At 45.8% G+C, this 17721-nt stretch overlaps 1 protein-coding gene and 1 long non-coding RNA gene across 2 annotated transcripts; both read right to left on the bottom strand.

The window, feature by feature from the left end:
* Positions 1–1914: 1914 nt before the first annotated feature.
* STEEP1 (STING1 ER exit protein 1) lies at positions 1915–10577 on the bottom strand. The gene is made up of 7 exons (XM_006277365.4): positions 10412–10577; positions 9498–9615; positions 8201–8242; positions 7184–7322; positions 6690–6779; positions 3544–3636; positions 1915–2574 (listed from the first exon to the last, which is right to left on the bottom strand). The coding sequence occupies exons 1-7, from the start codon at positions 10533–10535 to the stop codon at positions 2512–2514; spliced, it is 669 nt and encodes a 222-aa protein (XP_006277427.1). The 5' UTR covers positions 10536–10577; the 3' UTR covers positions 1915–2511.
* Positions 10578–11215: 638 nt separating this feature from the next.
* Positions 11216–17646, bottom strand: LOC132252174 (uncharacterized). Its single transcript, XR_009464012.1, has 2 exons — positions 17558–17646; positions 11216–15600 (listed from the first exon to the last, which is right to left on the bottom strand). It is a non-coding gene; the product is annotated as an uncharacterized LOC132252174 (long non-coding RNA).
* Positions 17647–17721: the final 75 nt, after the last annotated feature.

Here is a 17721-nt window from a genome sequence, read left to right as displayed (position 1 = left end):
TAACAAAGCTGAGTTCTTTGCAAGCCTTCAGTTCCTTACTTGTAGTCCTCACATCAGGCAGATTCTATTCAGTCACTCAGTCCCAGTCCTCTCAGTGCAGAGCTCCTTCCCTGGCACCTTTCCAGGCCAGACTGACCCCCTAGCTCCAGTTCTGGGCTTATATGTTGCCTAAGCCAGCATTTCTCAACCCATGGGTTGTGACCCAAAAATGGGCCACAAGAATTTATGAAAGGGTTGTGAACAATCATGGGGAAATGTCAAAAATCAGATTTTCTCCTTTAAAGGAGAAACACATGGGAAACTGTGGGTTTCCCCTTGCAGGCTGGCAGGGTCCCAGGCTGCAATGGGCTGGGGGAATTGGGAGGAGGGCATTCAGACAGGGGTACCATGTGTATGTGCGCACACACACACATGGACGTGGCAACCAGGTAGTGTAGAGAGCAGCTCCTGCAGCTCCCCCCCAGTTAAGTCTATGGGGCAAGAGGGGACATTAATGATGCACTGGGGGGGGGGGCACAGGTGACACGTCAAGGGAGCATGCACCCCCTCAGATTTGTGCAGCTGGTGGCAGGAGGTGAGGGCAGCACAGCCCCCGTATCCATTAGTCCACATGCTGCTGGTCGCATGGCTGGCACATGGGTCCTAGCAGCGGCGGCAGCAGCAGCAAGGAATCTTGATGCCCCACTCTGGATCCTGTCTGCTGGACCACAGAGGTGGCTCCTGCCCATGCCAGTCCAGCCAGGTTGCAGCTCTGTACCTGCTGTGGGTGCACACCTCCCCATCCCACACACTGTGGAACTGAGGTCTGGGGGCAGGGGACAGTGGATCAGGAGTGAGGGCACCAGCAGGGCTGAGGGGTAGGGTGCTGTGGGTTGGGGCTGAGGGACACCAGCAAGGCCAGGGGACTGCAAGTCAGGAGGGCAATTTTGTCACTCAGGTGTAATGGAGGGCCACCTGTTGATATCGCCGTTACTGTTTTCCTGTTGATGTTGATTTCTGTCTTTAAAATTAAGACTGTTGAGCTGCTTTAACTTGTAACATGTAATAAGTATTTGGGAGCCAAAATACTTGTGTGTTTTCTACTTAAACTATTTACTGGGTTGGGACTGGCCACTGATGTTTACAAATGGGTCCTAGTACAAAAAAGGTTGAGAACCACTGATCTAAGCCCTGCCTCTTTTGGTCATGTGGCTTCCCAGCCACCCACAGGTGTTTCTACTTAGGCTAGCTGCCCTCCAGACCAGGTTATAGCTGCTAGGCTAGGAGCTACTGCCATCCCAGCCTGGCTCTGCAATATGATATTATTGCATAGCAGCTGCCAGCTAGCTCTGCAATAGTTCCTCTGCAATCCAAGCTGGCTCAGCCCTAACATACTATGGTAAAGCAGCTCACTCTGCAATAGACTTTTACAGCCTCCAAGACCCTGGCAACCTATTCTCCTGAAGAATTCTTGTAAGTGCTATCTTTTATTGGATCAACTGTAGGGCTGTTATAGATAAAGGTATGCTTTTGGGTATCACAGTACTCTTCCACAGGCTCCTTGCCTGAGAGACTTTCATGTACCTCTTGGACCATCACCTCAACCCTATCATTGGAATTAAAATGGTTCATTTAGCACTTAGTAGAGGCACCATTTCATTAAAGAAACTGTCTGTGGTGTTTGTTACTGTTGGGTTTTGTTTTCAGCAGTTTCAGGTGGGACTTCTGTTTGATATGCCTATAGCACAGCTGTGCTGGCACAGGTACATTTAAGGAACTTTTTGACCAACACTCTTTCTTCAATTTAAAAAACAGGTCCGCAGTTTGAGAAACTACAAGCCATGTGTGCCCTGCAACTCCTGCCAGACATATGCAGCAAACATTTCTAAACGCTTTTAGTATCCTAAAAAAGATTTGGCCAGACTTCCAGAAACATACTTCTTATCTTTGGAGTTTTATTGTCCACCTTGGTGAGGTCTGTTCTGTGAAGCTATCTGGTCAGTAACAATACTATAGACATCCATATAACTCATTACCATTCTAGCTTGCTTATATTTCGACAGATTTGTTTTTGGTTTTTAATTAGATGGACATGACTTACCTTTTGTAAGGTTTTATTTTCTGTATAATTAGGTTTTTGCTTTATTTGTGTGTCTAAAATATATGTACATCTGGAAACATCAAAAGACTGGTGTTTACTTAAAAGTGCATGGATCCCCACATACACTGGGGGGAGGGCTTTCCCCTGAAACAGACATTACCATAAATGTCAGGGTGTTAGAGACAAAACGCCTGAGCGTACACAGAAATGAGATTTTAAGGAAGTCCTTGAAGTCCTTTGTTATAGTATACCACCTTCAATGAAAATACAGCCAAGAGCTGAGACAGCACCATCCCCCGAGCCAGCTTCGACGTATGGCTCTTCTATGTACGTGCTTTGCTTCAGCAGGGTTGATTGAAGTCTCTGGTAGGTGGTTGTTCTGCCCCTCTAAGTGGGCAGCTGCCCATGTGATGACAAGAGGAGGTTTTTTCTTATTTGAACTGGTTATCAATTAGGGTTCCCTTCATCTTGGCTTTCTTGGCTTCCAGCTCAGCCTGATTAAAAGCAATTAGGATAGAATAAAGACTCTAGACAAGGCCAACGTCAACATGGGTAATTTTTCCCTCCAGTGCTTCACTGAGGTACACTTCTCTAGTCTGAACATGGCTAGCGATGAATGCAACCACCTGCCTTCTCTGCAAAGTGGAAAACTTTTTCTCCAGTCTCTTCACTGGCTACCTCTGCTTCTGGGTGCACAGCCAAGTACATGTTAAAGTCTTTGAAATCCTGGATGGTCTAGTGCTACTTAGACAGGAGACCACTTCATACCTTATATCCTGTACTGGCAAGATCACCTGCAATGTTCTTGCTGTTGATTCCTAGGACAACCTTTCCAGGATTAGCAACAGAGTTACCTCAGTGGCAGGTCCTTCTCTAGGTCTAGAATATATGACACCTCCAACAGTCCATGCTAGAGTGTGGGTTTGGTAGGCTTGAGGACACAATGTGAAAAAACATTCTTTTGGTTAAGCTTTTGGGTAAATTTCTCCAAGTGTCAGCCTGGTAAATCATGGACAATGTGGCTACAGAATCTACCCTGGTTTCAGCAGTGACTTATAAATTATGCTCTTTTGTGTATAATTACGCTCTTTTGTGTATAATCTCTGTATAATTTTAGAGAAAAAGAAGATCTCTGTTCTGTGTTCTGCACTTATGTCAGAAAAAAGGAAGATGCTGCTAGATATTACCCAAGAAAGACCTACAAGAACTGGATGGATTTTCTTTTAATTTTTACAGAGAATTTTCTCACCTGAAGCTAAAAAATTCAAAGGAAATAGTTTGGACTGTTAAGCTTAAGCCAGTTCTCTCCCCAAAACTGCAAGGTGCATGTAAAACTAAGCCAGGATGCCTGAACACCCACAGCGAGGTTTTAAGAAACATTGCTTAGGCTTACCGTTAGCACAGGGATTCACACCACAAAGAATGCACAGTTGCAATGACAATGCACTGAAAACAAGACTCACCAGCTCCTGCAGCCTCCTCTTGCTCATGCCTTTCCGCTCCAGCTGCTTCTCAATCACTTTAGCATTCTGGGCGTACGAGTCTGCAATTTCTCTCTGAAAACCATACAGCATCCTGTCAGTCTGTGGTCTAGTGGTGCACTGACTAATTCAGGTGGTAAATGAGATGCACAGGATCACCTTCCAGATCAATAACAACTGGAATATTCCCCATCCTTACCTTCAGTCTGAACCTGTACAATGATCCCCTATAGTGTCCCATTAGTGTGCTAGTGATAATATTGTTCAATTACACAGTGCTCCTGGAGATGCAGATCAACAGACACCTACACGATGATCGCTCTGCCTGCCCTGAAATGCAGTCACCTCTAGTCAGTGTGGTAGAGGCGATATCTTTTATTAGACCAACTAAACAGTTGCAAAAAAAATCTTTATTTTCAAGCTTTTGGGCACACACGCCCTTCCTCAGGCACAGGAGAATGCAAAGATTGTAAATTTTTTCCCCAGATAGAAATGAAAATTCATATTGTACAGGAGAGCTGGAGGGTGGTATAAGTTCTCCTGGTTGTAAAAAATCATTTTATGCACATTAGGCTCAGATGAAAGTTGGAGCAGTCTATTTACCTCAAAGGTGTCTCATCATCACCTCTAGATCGCACCATGCCTGCTTCTCAATGTGCTTAGTAATAATGGCTTACAACAGGAAGCAGGAATGAGAATGCAAGTCACTGGGCCAGCTTCAGCTTTATCTAGGGCAGACTTGTCCAACATGTGGCCCTCCAAGCTGTTTTCTGAGACCCGAGGTGCTGTGACGGGAAACGAAAGTAAACACTGTACTTTCATTTTGGGGGGGTGATGTGATACCACTTCCAGTGAGATCTTTCATAGTTTCATAGTTGGTAGGGTCAGAAGGGACCTGAGGAGATCATCTAGTCCGACCCCCTGCCGTGGCAGGAAAGAGTACTGGGGTCAAACAACCCTGGCCAGATGTTCGTCCAGCCTTTTTTTAAAGACCTCCAGAGTAGGAGCCAGCACCACTTCTTTTGGAAGTTGGTTCCAGGTCCTAGCCGCCCTGACAGTGAAATAGCACCTCCTAATGTCTAGCCTGAAACTACCCTCCGCTAGCTTGTGTCCGTTGTTTTGTGTAACTCCTGGGAGTGCTCGGGGGAACAGGGACTCTCCCAATGCCTGCTGGTCCCCCTTGACTAGTTTGAATATGGCTCGCCAGCCCACTAAGTGATAAAAAGTTCATGATCCAGCCCCACATTCAAAAGGGTTGGACACCCCTGATCTAGGGTGACTAGATGAGACAATGTGAAAGCCTGCTACCCCCCAGGCTGCAGGGAGTCAATGGTCTGTTAATGACCCAGTATTCTTTACTTCACAAACACCTGTGAAGTAACAATTAGTGTTAGCAAGGTTTCCTATTTCACAGCTCCTGCCACTCTGGATCCCCACCCTGAGATGATCGATCCTCTGAAATCCAGGACTGCCCCAGCCAATCCGAGACATATGTTCACCTTTGCCATCACCATCCTTACAGCCTGTAATCACTTTCCAGCTGGCACAGGCAAAATGCCATCAGGAAAGGACAAGGAAAGATGTGTACAATGAAGAAAATCCCTTTTATTAGCATCACCATTCACAGGAAAGTCGTCTAGGCTCAAGTATTCTGTGTTGTTGAAAAGCAGGCTAGCAATCGCCTTGTTCATTTCAGTCAATCAATTGGATTGCAACAGGCAAACAAAAGGAGGAGAATGACAAGGAAGGGGGGGAAAATGGATGAGGTCACTGCAGAGCAAGCCCAAAATAGCACAGCACAAGCTAGCTTAGCATGGGTGGAATAGGCCCACTGCACAGCCTCTCTCAGGCAGAGGTATACTTCTGTTTGTTATGCAGCAGGGTAGTATAGCCTGTGCAGAGGTCTACTCAGACATAGCTGGGCTGCTGCTAGGACCTGAACTAATGCTACCAAGGTCCCTCTATTCCACACCGCAGTGTCAACAACCTCTATACCCTCAAACTGCATCTATTGTGCAGAACCATCCCAGCACCTGGGCTAGAGTTCTGCTGTCATATCCCATGTCCCTCAGTGACAAGTTAAACCTGACCTCCTTCTGACTTCATCTACAGAATGGCCATTCTCATTCAGCATGGAGCTGATGTGACAGTGAAAGTGAAGCTATTCATTATGAAGACAACCAGTTCTGACAGCAAAAGCAAACAGCATCTAACAGCCAAAACTCTGCATGAGAATATCTAGGAATCCAGCTTGCAGATGGCAATGTGACTCATAGCCTGCCTGACCAATTACTCTGTCTTTTCACTTCTTTCCTGCCCACTAAACAGGAAAGTGTCAATTTGGGTACCTTTCGCCAAATTATGGATCTTACTGGTTACACACCACAGCTTTTCCCAAAGGCTGGTGTCAGCACCTGACAACCTGGTAGCCTAGAAGGAAGGTGGCATCTCTGTTCAAATGCTCCAGAGGTTTTGACCCCAAATACATAGCAACAGGGAGGAAAAAGTACAGTTTAGGTGCAATGAGACAAAAGAACCAGAGAAGCAAGAGCAACCCGACTTAATTAGCCTGTCTTCTTATTTCAGAATGAATGGGATGCCAACCCAGCCTGAAATGAAACAAGAGCTATGTCTCCTAACTCAGGCTTAAACTGCCTTCAAGATAGGGTTGGAGGTTTTTCCTGTATGGACAGAAGCAGGCTTAGGGGTAACACCATAGTGCATGGTAACTGTGCAGCAAAGACACAGCTCTGGAAAGCACAGAGGGAAAGGTAAGTCAAAGAATATACAAGCTGAGTTGAGAGAACAACTCCTGCATACTAACTCAGTAGAGGAGATTATGTAAAAATAGTATAAAGGGTTTTTTTTTTCCTTTAGCCTATCCCGGAATACAAGAGATACCCCTCACTAATACCAGTAGGCTGTAAGAGCCCAGAGCAGAATTTCTATTGGATCCAGTGATGTACAGGTAGCCAGATACCACAGTGAAAAGCACAGAGTAAACACCTAAATAGATAAACAAGTATTCTGAATGTATTGCCATTCAACCAAGAAACCTTTGGAGGAGCTGCATTCAAGGCCCTACCAGGACACCACTTGCCAGCACTGGCAGGGCAAAGGAAACTCACCGCCTCAATCTCCTCCTCCTCTTCATCAATGGTGGAAACTGTGACTGAACTGAACTTCCCCATGTCTTTGGTCCGTTTCGTCATCATCACCTAGGGGAAACAAAAAAGGCGCTGCTTTAGTTCAGCATGTATTTGTATCAACAATGACCCCAGAGCTTTGAAGCAGTATTTAACACAGCCAGCTGAAGAGGGAAAATAAAATTCAAACATTAACCAGTCTGAAGCGGTTGGTGATTTAGACCAATGTTCTGAGAGATGCTGGGAGTCCTCCCTACTCTCTCTCTCCCCTCCAGTTTCAAAGTTTCTGTGCTTTAAAAACCTCTGCCAAGGAAGACTTACTGCAGTCAATTCCACTTTTCCAAACAACCAGAAGGGACCATTAGTGACCGAGCACAGGCCCAAACTATGCATCAGAGATGGAAAAGACTTACTAGGTCCACCTGCACCCCTTTGAAAGACACAGTTAACTTTGTAATTCATCAAAGCCAAATTACCTTTTTGGGAGGCTCCTGTTTCTGAGTATATATGTTTGTTTTCCCAAAGCCCTGGCCAAACTTGACAACGGCTCCATCAACGATGAAAGTAACTGGGGCGTTCTTCTGCTGGTGCTGGTAAAAGAGCAGCAGTCCACACCTGAAAACAGCAGTGCACCTACTCATGAGAAAACAGAAGTCTTTTCCTCCTGATTAGATGATTTCAAAAACATTGCAGGCCCTACGAGGAGAGGCTACGAGACCTGAATCTCTTCAGCCTCCACAAGAGAAGGCTGAGAGGGGATCTGGTGGCTGTCTATAAACTGGCCAAGGGAGACCAGCACGCAATGGGAGTCCCTGTTCCCCCAAGCACTACTGGGAGTAACAAGGAATAACGGCCATAAGTTGACAGAGAGTAGATTCAGGCTAGATATCAGGAGGCACTACTTCACAGTCAGGGCGGCTAGGATCTGGAACCAACTTCCAAGGGAAGTGGTGCTTGCTCCTACCCTGAGGGTCTTCAAAAGGAGGCTAGATAGACACCTTGCCGGGGTCATTTGATCCCAGCTTTCTTTCCTGCCATGGCAGGGGGTCGGTCCCTTCTGACCCTACCAACTATGAAACCATCAACCTAAGGATATTAAATCTACACCAAACATTAAAAAAATAAAATTAATATTTGAAGGGTCACAGGTTGTGGCCGAGACCATTTTAGAATACTGTTTTTGTTTACCCTCCTATCACGTGACCCACAGCCTCCTTTTCAGTGTTACCAAATTAATAAAGCAAGAGTTAGAAGTGCAGTAAAGGCATGATACCCAGGAACACTAAGAGTCCAGTCTTGGCACTATGGCCCTGGCTACTGCACAAAGATGAAGGTTATAAAATGTTAATACCCCTACTATGTGTTACAGGAAGAAATATGTTATTTCTAAGCAATGGGGCCAACAATGGAAAGCAATAACCAAATACCAAACAACCATACACATCCAGATCTCTCTATACTGTACTGATACCTTTTACTCTGCAGTCACTTACTTTCCACACTTCTTCCTGTACTGCCGCTCAATACCTTCTGGCCTGGGGAAGAAAGAGAGAAAATGTTTAGGGAAATGGGAAGGTATCTGACACGTGTGTAGATACTAAATAGAGGAGTGCATTAGAAATCCACAGAGCAAACAGAAAGGAGGCCAGACTTGCAGCCAGATAAGGGGTTTCAGCTTTGTTTGCCTTTTTAGCCTCACTATTAGCAGATCTGTAGTCAGGTGATATACAGTTTCTTCAGTCTAGACTCTACATCAGGCAGACATAGGACTGGGAAAGAATGGTTAATGGGGTGTCACTAAAGTGAGAGAGACTGAACAATACAAAGATGTAGACCAGGGAAGCAGTGTTACAACCAAGGCAAAGATACCTTGTCTCCTCCCTTAAGACCCTGCTCAATACATTTTCTTCATGAAAAACTTGCTATCTTGACTTCATCACTAATGTGAGAGAGGAAGACAAGAGATCTACTTGTCTGGCATGAATGCCGTGTGCTCCTACAGGCTGGTGGGGCACGGCAAGCTCCCGCAGGCGGCAGCAGCACTGACGGCAGTGGGGAGGAGATGGGGGAGAATGTCGACTGGCAGTTGGCGACCACCCATCCCAATGGGTAGCCAGTGTTGTCTGGTTTTGTCTCACTCTTCTTTCTGACTAAATTCTTTGCCGTAAGAAATGTCTCAATCTACAGTGTAGTAGAGTCATGGCAGAAGATGTTTTAAATACCAGTATTCCCACATCCTTCAAAACCAAAACTAACTCCAGTCACATTTACTGGAATCAGCAATTTATTGGAATCGCAGAGGAAATTAAAACAAAGCATAAGGTCTGCCTATGCTATCCTTTAATCTATGCTGCAATAACCAAAAGATTATTAAAGTCGTTTACAGTTTATTCTCTGCGACCACACTTTCAGGAGAAAGACACTGGGTGTGAAGTTTGTTTCATGTCTGGTTTTGTTCTAGTCACAAAAAAGGGACTACAGCTGTGTTTTTCAGTATACCAATCTGCTGATGAGAAATTAATTTTTCCATCTGCAGAGCAGGGGAGATTTAGAATTTCTCTGGGATGCTCCATTCTGTGTCTGAGATATCTCAAACTTGGGCCTACATTACCTGCCTCTATAAGAACAGCATCTGATCCTGCGGCAGTTCCTGTCCTCAGATCTACCAGTGATAAATTCCTGGTTCAGAAGAATTATTTTCATCTAACAGTTTGAAGCCTGAACAGTAGCAGCATCACACAATCACACAAATGGTCAAGGGTGCCAATAGAGGAAAAGAGGGTCCCGTACCGTCTGAGATAAACATTTTCCTCTTCCTCTGTGTTACAGAATTTATGGGCATGTTTGGCTGCGTCAATCACTCGAGCTCTGTCTCTGGGCCTCATGGGCAGCTTCTCCAGTTGACAGTCTGCAGAACAAAGGATGGAGATGGTTGTAAAGGTAGTTTCATCTTCATTGACAGGAACAATAGTCAAGCGGTTAAAAGGCCATTTTCTCATCTTTATGAAGACCAAACATTACCACACATTTGCACCCATCAGAATAATCAGGGCAGTGACATTACTCCATCAGGTTTCTCCACTGTCTCCTGGCGAGTGCAGTATTTAGCAGTTTACTAACCTGAGCCAAGTCCAGCTACTGAAACGTGCCTGGACCCCCAAACAGCATCCCTCTTGCCCATCCCCTCTAGGCAGGCAGCATCAAAAAGAAAGCAGCCGCTGGATTCACAAGACCGCATCGGGAAGCGATCTTCTCATTGAGGAGGGGAAAAGAAAGGGTCCCAACACAAGGACTAGGTGCCACGGGTGGTAAAAACCCTGAACACCGTTAATCCTCAGCACTGCCGTGTGCCTTTGGCCCCCGCCACATATTATGCATATCAAGCAATTAATGAGTGAACTGCGCAATAAATGTAGGCCAGCCACACGTGTCGAACAATCGTCGCGCCATCAAAACGACTGCGCGGCACTGGCAATCACCGGACAGCGAGGGCCCTGCCATATTATCACACCAGCCGACTCTGCAAGATTCCCCCCAACTCCTCAGTCGGTCTAATCCGAGACCACCGCTACCAGACAGCCGGGCCTGCCACAGCAGTGGGGCCTGGCGCGGCGCTGCAGGCCCCAGGCCTGGCGTCGACCCCGCTCTCGCTGAGGGCCCCGGCCCGGCCCGGCCCGGCCCCGCCGCCCCCTCCGGCCGCTCACCCAGCACCAGCACCATCTGCCCGCACAGGCAGTAGTAGACGTGCAGCGGCTTCTCGCCATCGTCGTACTCCTCGCGGTCGCGGGTGTCGGAGCACACCACGGAGCGCGACACCACCTTGGGCATGATGGCGGCGCCCGGAGCGGGAGCGGGGCGGAGCTTCGGCTGGGGGCGGGGCCTCGAGCGGGGGGCGGGGCCGCGCCGCTCCGCTGGGGGACCCCGCGTGTCCTCCGGACGCCAGTGCGCGGGGTGCCGCGAGGGCGGCGGTGGCTGCTGCGCCGCTGTGCGATGGCTCCGAGAGCACGTGCGCGTTTTGCCCGCCTCTTCGGGGACGCCGATGCACGGAGCGGGGCCGGCTCAGGTGGCGGATGTCCGACGCACGCGCGCAGCGCTCCAGACCCGACAGCAGGGCGGGGCCAGCCCTCAGGCGAACTGGGGGGTCGCCAACATTTGGAAGAATGACACGCGGAACAAAATGACAGGCGCGTGTTTCTAAAGAGCAGCCCTGGATGCCTGCCGCTCCACCTTGCTCTCAGACCTTCCGTTCAGTAAGGGGAGAAAGATCTCGGAGGGAAGATCGCTAGAGTCGCGACCCCAGCCTTTCCAGCTGTCAAGAGGGTTATGACAAGGGCAACGTCATCCTAACAGGTGAACCCCTACTCCTAGATCGTCTTACAGCTGGTGACACTGGTTTGTTACACCTTCCTTCTGTCTTCCAGCCACGCTTTTTTAAATCTCAAGCAGCCTAGATTTTGTCCGTGGCGTTTAAGATTTCATCGAGAATATGAAACGGGTGAAACAATCAATAAAATTTGTTTAAATTGTTTTATTGTTCATTTCAAATGTCAAATAAGTACATGCAAGCGTTGGCAATGCGTAGGGGGTGCATGGCACCGCCAACACTGCCAGAGGCACCTGTGGGCGGTCGCCGCTTGTCACCCCGACACCTTGCTGCCGACACTGCCAGTCGGCAATCGCTGCTGGCCGCTGTCGACTACCAGCTGGCGCTTGCCACACACCCCTCCACCAACAGTGCTGCAGCTGCCTGCGGGAGCTCCCCGCTTACCACCGGCAAACTCACGCAGCTGACAGCACTACCACCACCTGCGGGAGCTTGCCGTGCCCCCCCAGGCACCAGGGGCAGGCAGCGTTCATGCACATAAAAGTTCATTTTAGACATCTTATTTTCTTCTATATTGAAAGTGGTGGGAACATCGAGGTACACAGTTTGCCTTGAGCCCCAATTACCCTAGGACTGGCCCTGCCCAAAAGGAAATAGGCTGCAAGACAAATCACCTAATAAATAGGTACATCAGAGATGACCCTGGTGGCTCAAAATGCCACGAAAGAAAGAAACGTAAATCGTGGAGGAAGAAGAGAGCAGCCTCTTTTTCCAAAGGGCTGCAGTTGGATTTTCATGCTTACATCATCAACTTGTGATCTGGGGAAATGCATCCAGCTGGAAAAAAAAGAAATCCCACATTGGAAAGTTGGGGTTGTTATATTACAAAGTGCTTCACTTGAGTGTGTATTTGCCCACACAAAAATCTTAGACCCCCGGTCTCACAAACTGCTCCACCCAGAACCCTATTTAATCCACATACAACCCAGGGTTTTCATAGGTACAAGAAATATTTGTTTTAGTCTCATTTCAATTCAAGTTGAGAACTGCAATATGTGACATGTACGATTGAGAGGCTAACTTTATCTTGCTATCACAGGAAAGCTATTGGAAATCAAATTCAAAACAGGGCGAAGCAGATGTAACATGCTGCATACTAATTTCCTTATCACCAAAAAGCCAGCAGGTGTCTTAATTAAGAAATATCCAGAGTTCCTCCACCAATTTTGAGAGAGGCATGAGGAATTAATTCTTCTGTTACTTCTAGATGGTCTTTTCTTAACATTATCATATCCAAATAATTCTATTAAGTTTGTCTTCAAATTGCTATTGCAGGGATTATTCCTTCTAACAGACACAATATCTCTTCTCGCAGCTAAATAAGCTACACAGTAGTAATAAGCGATGAATCATGAAGGCAGAAACACTTAAAATAGGATTTTAAACGCAGTAAAAATCCAAAGGTTTATGGAGATGAGAAAGTTATGTTTACTTCATCCCCAACCATTGCAACAAAAAAAGGTTTTAAATAGACCCATTAGACAAATCACAATGCAGAAATTAAACCTGCTCAGATGCAAAGCCTGGAATCTGTTATATCGAGGGCGGTAAAGAAGGGGGACAATTGTTCTTGTAAGTAAATTGCTTGAAAGTTAAATTCCTTGTTTCTGGCTCATCCACTCATCTATCTCAGTTTAGGCTTTTATATAATATTTATCACCATGGTATCTATAGGCCTTCTGAGAAATGAATTGATCCTGCTACCCTAAGCTTGACTGCTGAGGCTGTGTGCAAGCAAGGAGTGAGAGAAAAGCTCACTGTACAACATACAGGTAGATGCTGTAGCTACAACACAACACTGACTCCAGCCAATTCATTACAAGCAGATGTCTGGTGTAAGGAGGAGGTAGGACCACTGTATCTACATATCCTTATATCCAGTAGTCTTGTAATAGTTCCAGGACTTCTTCCCCATGATTCTTTTCAGGATCCTGACAATCTCTAACTCCACAGTGTGGTGGGCCCTACACTGAAATGTCAACCTGTGTAAACTTAAGCAACAAATCCTACACTATTATGCTCAGGTGGACCCTAAAACAGCTGAAAATCCCTCTCCATGGATGCAGGAGTTTACTTGTGTGCATTACACTGTGGGAGTTCTTTGCACATTGTAGATCTTCTGTCATAGCTGGGCAATATGCACTGGATTTTACAGAAATGACTGAACAAGTTTTTTTGTTCATATAACCCTATTTTGTAATTTCCCATGAGCACTCTTCATAATTCTAAACATTCTGAATGCAAAGAATAGAAGAAACCGTTCTTGGCATTGCACATTCAACATATTCTTCAAGATATAAATGGAGTGCAAACAGCTGAGTGATAAAGTAAGAACAAAAAGTGATTTTACCCAATACTTATCTGGAAAAATGGAGGTATACAAAGAGCTGAATAATTTGGCAATTTCATATTGACTTTTATCCCCTGCCATCTTGGAAATATGCTTCCTTATAAAGAGTGCCTATTGTATTAACTCTTGTAGAGTTAATACTGGTAATACTGTAATCTCCTATGCAGAATCAAATGAATGTCAAGTTCTACGAATCCGAAAGTACAATGAGAAGTGTAAGAATCTGTGAAGTCCATTCCATCCAGTTGGGAGACTTGGCACCTGGAAAGATTGAGCCATCAGTTTGGGTCTGGGAATATGACCTACTGACTGTTTCTGATAGCATATATTAAATTAAATTCTGTAAAGTATTCCAGAAGGAGGCAATTTTAAAGGTTTAACTTGGTATACATTTATTTGTAGAATAATTTATTATGCATCCATTGCCATGGCTCCTGTACACAATATATACCTTAAATTATCTGCTAATATGGCTGTCGTTGACTGGTTGTGGAACTAATTTAACTTCACTGAGACAGAAGGTAAAAGTCCATTCTTTGGATGTCCTATAAGATGCTAAAAGTGATTTCCAAGAAACCAGAGCTCATTTCTATTTTATTTTACTTTTTGTACACTGTGTCTGCTGCAACAGCTATTTATGGATGACTGTAATTTATACTTATACGAAACTTGGAAACATTCAGATAATGTAATCAGACTCTATTTTGAAGTTCAAGAGAACATAAGACATAGATTTTATGTCAACAAGAGTCATCAAAGGCTAACTTAAGACCTCATGTCACTAAATGCACGTTCATTAAATGAGTGTAGATGGACTTATTCGAGATCTGAATTTGGCACAAAGAACTAAATTTTATCCAAATGGAGCCAAAATAATTTCCCTCCACAGTCAATAATAAATAAGTCCAATTAACTTAATGTAAGGCTTTCAGGGAGGAGTAGAAGTGTAGGAGTCGGCAGCCCTCCCTGAAAAATAGAGTGGGATTATGGCCCAGTGGTCTGGCAAGCGCCATTCAGCCAGGAGGAGTGAGTGAAATTACTCCTTGCTTACAAATCCTTATCTTTACAGTTATTAGCTATGATAATAAACACCCCCAAGTCGCTAGTAACTCTAGGGAGCTACGAGGCTGTGCTGGGCAGATTGCTCATTGTTTTTCAGTGAAGTAAGAGCCAAATGCTTAATTACAGGTATCTAAATTAAATAGTTATAGTTTTCAGTCACTTTCATCTGCAGTGCAGAAATGAGGCCCATTAAACCTATATGCCCTAGCATACCCTGTGCCGCTTTGAAGCAAACCCAGGCCATTCAGATCACAGTTGAACACAGACGACTCAGACTTGTAATTTCCTAGGACTGAATCCTTGTAATGAAGATAAGGAAGGCTATACACCATATACTAGAGATGATGCTCTTTTTCATCCCTCATTTATAGTCTGATGTGGGTGTAACGAGAAGATGTACCACGCTCCTTCCTCCCCCCAAGCAGGTAAGAAACTCACAGCTCTAACATAAGATTACAAAAGCTACTCTTGCCACTACAAGAAAGTCCAGTTTACAACCAGATGAAAAAAAAAGCATCCACATACATTTAAAATTTCATGCTCAGATAGTCATTTCAGAAGCCCTGGCACCCAAGTAGTTGTATAGAAGTCAGCCTGGCAATCCTAAAAGCATGAAAGGACTCACTTCCCATAAGCAAGACCACCCATCTCCATTAAACTGTTAAAAAGTCTGATACCTACAGAATAAAACCTTGTTCTGTCTCCATAAATATAAACTCCTCCGCCTTCCTGACACAAGCAGGGGTAATGTCCCTGTAGCAGAAGGGGTCAAACATAGGGGTCAGAAAGTCCCATTCCAGCTGGAATCACGTAATGCAGCAACAGGGGTGGAGCGTCGGGATCAGACGTCCCACAACAGTTGGACTTGGACAGACGGACTCCAACCGTCAGCAGAAAGCTCGGCTCTTGACATTCTGCCCCAAAGATGGATCTGATTAGCTGGAAGGATATTAGACAATAAATGGGCCAAGAGGAAGTTCTAAGGTTCCTGTTTCTACATGGGAACAGCAGCATGGGTTATGCTGTTCTCCTGGCAAGAAGCAGTAGACCCTCTTCTCTGATGGCTGGCATGAGGTCCTTCCCAACTGGATGTGATTCTAGGGGAAAGATAATGCCATTGACAAGGAATGCCTGTATCTCTTGTGTAGAGATCACCAGGTTCAGTAAACACAGACATACATGAATGAAAAGAACTAAAACAAGTTTCATTATGGAGCTGCATGCAAGCTTCTGCAGATCCTTTGGCTCTAACGAGAAAGTTTAATTGAGAGATCATCTCTCAATTCCCAGCTTCTGTAGGCTAAGTAAGGGCTTGACTCTTAAGTTTGAAGTTCTGTCACAACATAGAGGGAGAAAGGTCTCTGATGTGGAGGGAAGAGTATCTCCCTAAAGGAAACATGAAGAGCAAAAGGGTGAAATGACAGGCAAGTCAAGGGATCAAAGAGAAACATGGTTTTTCCAGACACAAGCCATGCAGATAAAAAAAAATCCTCAAAGGGAGGCGAGAATTTGTCATTATTGTCAGAACTCATATAGAAAGCAATTTTTCTGTGGTGAAAATAATTAATGGGATACAGGTTTCAAAGAAACACCAGCCCAGGCAACACCTCAGCTTGCAGCATCTTCCCAGTGACATCACCAGTATCAGCCTACAATTCAGTAGACTAAATATGACAAGGTCTTTTAATCTTCTCTCATAAAATAGGTTCACCAGTCCCTGCCATTCTAGTAATCCTTCTCTGTTCCTGCTCCAGTCTGAATTCATCTTTCTTCAGCAAGCATGATCAGAATTTTACATCATGTTCTAGATGATGTCTCACTGGTGCCTTGTTCAGCAGCTTTAATACTTTCCTTTATATCTACTGCACCAAGTCATACATTCTAAGACATCATTTGTCTTTTTCACAGCCATATCACATTGGTTGCTGACATCCCCCAATCTAATTTTGCCTGAATATGCCAGCATATGATATTCTGATCCTTTTCTGTATTGAGAATGTTTCACCACCTTGTAACATTAACAAACATAATTAGCAAACTGCTGATATTTGTACCAAAGTGATTACTCCTACCTACTGTATGGGTAAAGAGAATGCCCTGTTGGGTAAACTGATTTTGGGGTTTACAAAAAGAAAATGGAGCCTAGTGTGAAAGGCAAATAATTAATTTCACTGGAAAAAACTATTTAGCACGAGTCCCACTCGGAACATAACCTAGGAGATCCTGCCTCTTACACATCAGGACACACCCTCACCAGATGCACGCAGAGGAAACAAAAGACTGTGAAGATTCACATCTGCACAATCACTGTTTCTGCATCTCTGATCTAGCAAGATCTGGACATTATTCAAGTAACGCGTGTCTCGGGTTTCCAGCAGAGGACGCAGGGGAGGCAGACATCCCAGTGCCCCACCCGTCCCGGTAGGAGGCCACCTCACCCTGATGGACAGTGAGGCTTTCCCCAGCCTCCTACTGCCATAAACACATCCTCCATCAGATCGATAGCTGAGCAGGCAGCCTCTTTGTTCCTAATTGTCAGGTCATGTTCCCCCTGCAGCTGTATTCCAGTTGATAAATTGGGGAGGGTTCAGCAGAACGATTAAAACACTGGAAAACCTTGCAAAGAACCCAAGAGCTTGTCGGAGGGCTCAGGGGTGCCTTGATCCCAGTTTACAACTGCCAAGGCCTGCCTAAAACTTTGATCGTGGGCTTTTTGATGGAGCAGACAAGGACAAAGCGGATCCAACGGCTGGAGGCTAAAGCTCGGCAATTTTGGGCTAGAAACAAGGGGTGTTGGTGAGGGTGGCTGTGGGTCACCGTGGCAAAGGGAGGCGGTGGTGCTCCCTCCCAGGCAGTTTTTAGCCCCCCCTTTAATTTTTCTAAGACATGTGCAAGGCTCCCGGCTGGAAGCAGAAACTCCTGGGGTGCGTGGAGCACCTTGGGGGACAGGTCAGGGATAACAAAGTGGCTTCATTCCCGTGACTCATGGGGTGAGGCTGCCCTCCACCTTCGCTCCCGCCTTAAACACACTGAGATCCCTTGTCCTGCCCTCACCTGAGGCAGCAGGTGCAAGGCCACGCCCCCAGCCACGCCCAGGGCGGGAACAATGGCAAGAACACGCCCTCTCCGCTGACGTCAGTGGTGCCGTCTCACTTCCTGCTGCCCCTCCTCCGCCGCGGTACTTGGTACATCCCGGATTCCTTTAGACACCGCCTCCC

This window comes from Alligator mississippiensis, chromosome 8 (genome assembly GCF_030867095.1).
Source record: "Alligator mississippiensis isolate rAllMis1 chromosome 8, rAllMis1, whole genome shotgun sequence".
Lineage (NCBI taxonomy): Eukaryota > Metazoa > Chordata > Crocodylia > Alligatoridae > Alligator > Alligator mississippiensis.
The sequence above is the reverse complement of the archived record's forward strand: the minus strand, read 5'-3'. Positions and strand labels throughout refer to the sequence as shown.